Source organism: Aptenodytes forsteri, unplaced genomic scaffold (assembly GCF_000699145.1).
Source record: "Aptenodytes forsteri isolate BGI_AS27 unplaced genomic scaffold, ASM69914v1 Scaffold195, whole genome shotgun sequence".
NCBI lineage: Eukaryota > Metazoa > Chordata > Aves > Sphenisciformes > Spheniscidae > Aptenodytes > Aptenodytes forsteri.
In genome coordinates this window covers 4,102,773-4,105,545 of record NW_008795317.1, presented here as the reverse complement: position 1 = coordinate 4,105,545, position 2,773 = coordinate 4,102,773, and the positions used below count along the sequence as shown (strand labels likewise).

Sequence of the window (2,773 nt, the reverse complement as noted above, 5' to 3'; positions counted from 1 at the left end):
GGGAGCCCCGCGCTGCCTGGAAGAAGTGGGTGACTGTTTCTTCCATCTCCTCTCCGGCCCCCTCTTTCTTTGTTTTTTTGGTGGTTGCCTCTGCCCCGGCGCCGCTTTGTCCCCAGCAGCCGAGGGATCCCTCCCCCTAGGAAACTCCTAGTAATAACCCAGAGAAAGTTTCTCACGCGTGTGTGCGCGGCACCTGTTGGTGAACGATTTGGCGGCTCCTTTGTTCGCCTTCGGAGCGGGATGCAGCCGGGGAGAGCGGGCGGCTTCGGCGACGCCAGCCCGCCTCCGGCAACGGGGCACGCCGGGCACGGTGACCACCTGAGCCGTCCGCGGTTTGGAGGAGCCCGCTTGCTCGCAACGGGAAGCGTCTGCGACAGGATAAAGTTAAATCCAGCAGCTCGTCTCGGAGTCAGGAAGCGTTGAAGGAGATGCTTACAAATCATCTGGTGAGAGGGATGCTTCAGAAACATCAATATTGATGTCACACGAAGCCATTTCCCCGTGTTTATACAAAGTTCACACCATCACAATCAATCTCTACGCTTTACAAACAAATTGATCCTGCTGTGGAATGCTTCCTTGGGAGAGAAATGCTTTTTATCATTTTCTTGCAAGGAACGTGATGATTTATTACTTGTTTCATGTCCTGGATTTTTGTGCGTGTAGCTTGAGCATTACCAAGCCAACATTTAACTTCATCCTGAGCTGCAGGGAAAAAAGATGAGCTTCCCTGGTGTTTCAAATGATCGTATGCTCTCTTCCCTTTCCCCTTTTAAGTGAATCTGGGACTATTTGGTTAAGACTTCTTCTAGGGCACTTTTTAATTTCCTGAGTGACTACGTTGTGACAAAGGGGCAACTGAGTACCAAATTCCTGAAATACATGAAGTTGGCATATGATTTAGTCTTATTTAATAAACAGCAATGCATTTATGCATTAAAAGGAAAAAATTGGAGATCTTCCTCTACTTTGTCTCCCAACAAGAACATCTGTGGGAGCTGAAAAGAAAGTCTGCAGAAACTCCTTGGGCAGTAGCAGCTCTATCCAGCTAGTTACTTCTAGAGGCACAATAACACTACCTTAGCAGAGATCTAATATACAAAATAGCTGGAAGTTAAATGGTGTGTTATTTTTACTCTGGTGGTTTACTGCTTGGTAAATGAAACAGGTTTAACTCTCAAGGCAAGAGAACAGTTAATTCAAATAGTGGGCTTGTCGCAGTCATTATCAATTAAACAAAATGCCTCCAAGCTCTTTTCCTCAGCTTAAGTCTGCACTGCGACATTAGAGGAATTCCCCACACTTTGAAGCTTACAATGTACCCTTCATCTGGCAAGGAGTGGATTTCAATAGAAACAGACTCTCGCTTCTATCATCTGAAGGCATGGCCTATGAAAAAGGAAGGCAGCGCCTTAAGATACAGAATTCACCTCTCAAAAACGTGAGAGAGCAGCCCAGGAAAGCCCATGGTCCCAGCCTGCCCTTTCAGGTTGACAGCCTGAAAATAGTAAGAAAAACACCCCTTTGTTTACAGTTGCCCGACTAAGGCATGCATCACAGACCAGATAAATAAAGAATTATGTCTATATACCTCAGTACTGCATCACTGGGCCTTATTATTCACACTAACACAGTTCGTATAGCCACAGACAGCACAACCTGATACTGTACGGTGTCATGCTGCTGTATTTGCATAGTTTAAAGTCACTGCTGCAAGCTGAGGGAGGTAGTGGGCACAGCTAGCTGTGGTTGGGTACTGAGTTGCAGGACTGGCAGTACATTTTATTTTGGTGTAGTGTATACAAAAGCCTAGGTACAGTTTATTTTCTGTGCTATCTCAGTGCACGGAATGGGAAAAATTAAAGTTATGTAAACATCTTCATTTTTCTAGATTAAATATAATGGAAAACTCTTGTTTCAACCACAACATTGTTGAGAAAAAAAATTCAGGTAAGAGCTTTGTCTTAACCTGGTAAATGAAATGTATTCAGCTACAGACTGAGATTACTTGTGGTGTTCGAAAGAAACCACATTTCTGTGGCAACTTAAAGTTGCAAAATAGATTATTCCTGTTAGAGACACAGATTACCCGAGAACTTCATTTCACAACTTTTTTTGTTGTGCCAGCCTGAGCAGCCCATCATTCCTCCTCATATTCCTCCAAAAGCAGCCAAGAAGAAAAGAATAGCGTATAAAGGATCATTTTAAAACATAGCCCAGTTTCCTGGCCCAGGCTCACCAGCTGCCCCCACCGTGAGCTAGATCAGCAGTACTGAAGGAGGTGGAGATGAGGCGCTGCGAGCAGGGCTGCCTGAGGACCTTTCATGTTATCACCGATACAGCGTCTATTGACTTGTGCAGGCCGCACCCTCTTTATTGGCTTTTTCACTTCAGCATCATCAGATGCATCTAAATCATGTATATTAAATAGCCATTAAGCTGACTGGAGCTATACAATTTTCTTACTGTATTTAAAGAAAATGCAGTGATGAAATACATTTTTTTCATTAGGGTTAATACAAAAAGTTTCACTTTTTCTTCATAGGCAATTTCAGGCTTCTTTCTCGTGTGTGGAATTAGTTGGACAGAGGGAATGGGAATCTGCTACCAGAGAATTTTATTCCTGAATTTTCATTTTTAATTCCCTGTAGCTTTTCAGAGACCAAAACTTGTGTTCAGCCAGTGGCAGAACTCTGGCTGTTCACATTAGTTCAGAGGTTTTAGGACAAATCCTCAAGGATTCTTGCATCAGACAAAAACTCCTCACCACCAA

General features: G+C 43.9%; 1 protein-coding gene across 1 annotated transcript in view; it reads right to left on the bottom strand.

The window, feature by feature from the left end:
* MTA3 (metastasis associated 1 family member 3) overlaps nucleotides 1–470 on the bottom strand; it is a 152,617-nt gene extending 152,147 nt beyond the window's left edge. Inside the window, 1 exon segment of the mRNA XM_019472155.1 lies at nucleotides 194–470. Coding sequence (XP_019327700.1) covers nucleotides 194–470 — 277 coding nt within the window.
* Between the last annotated feature and the right edge of the window lie 2,303 nt (nucleotides 471–2,773).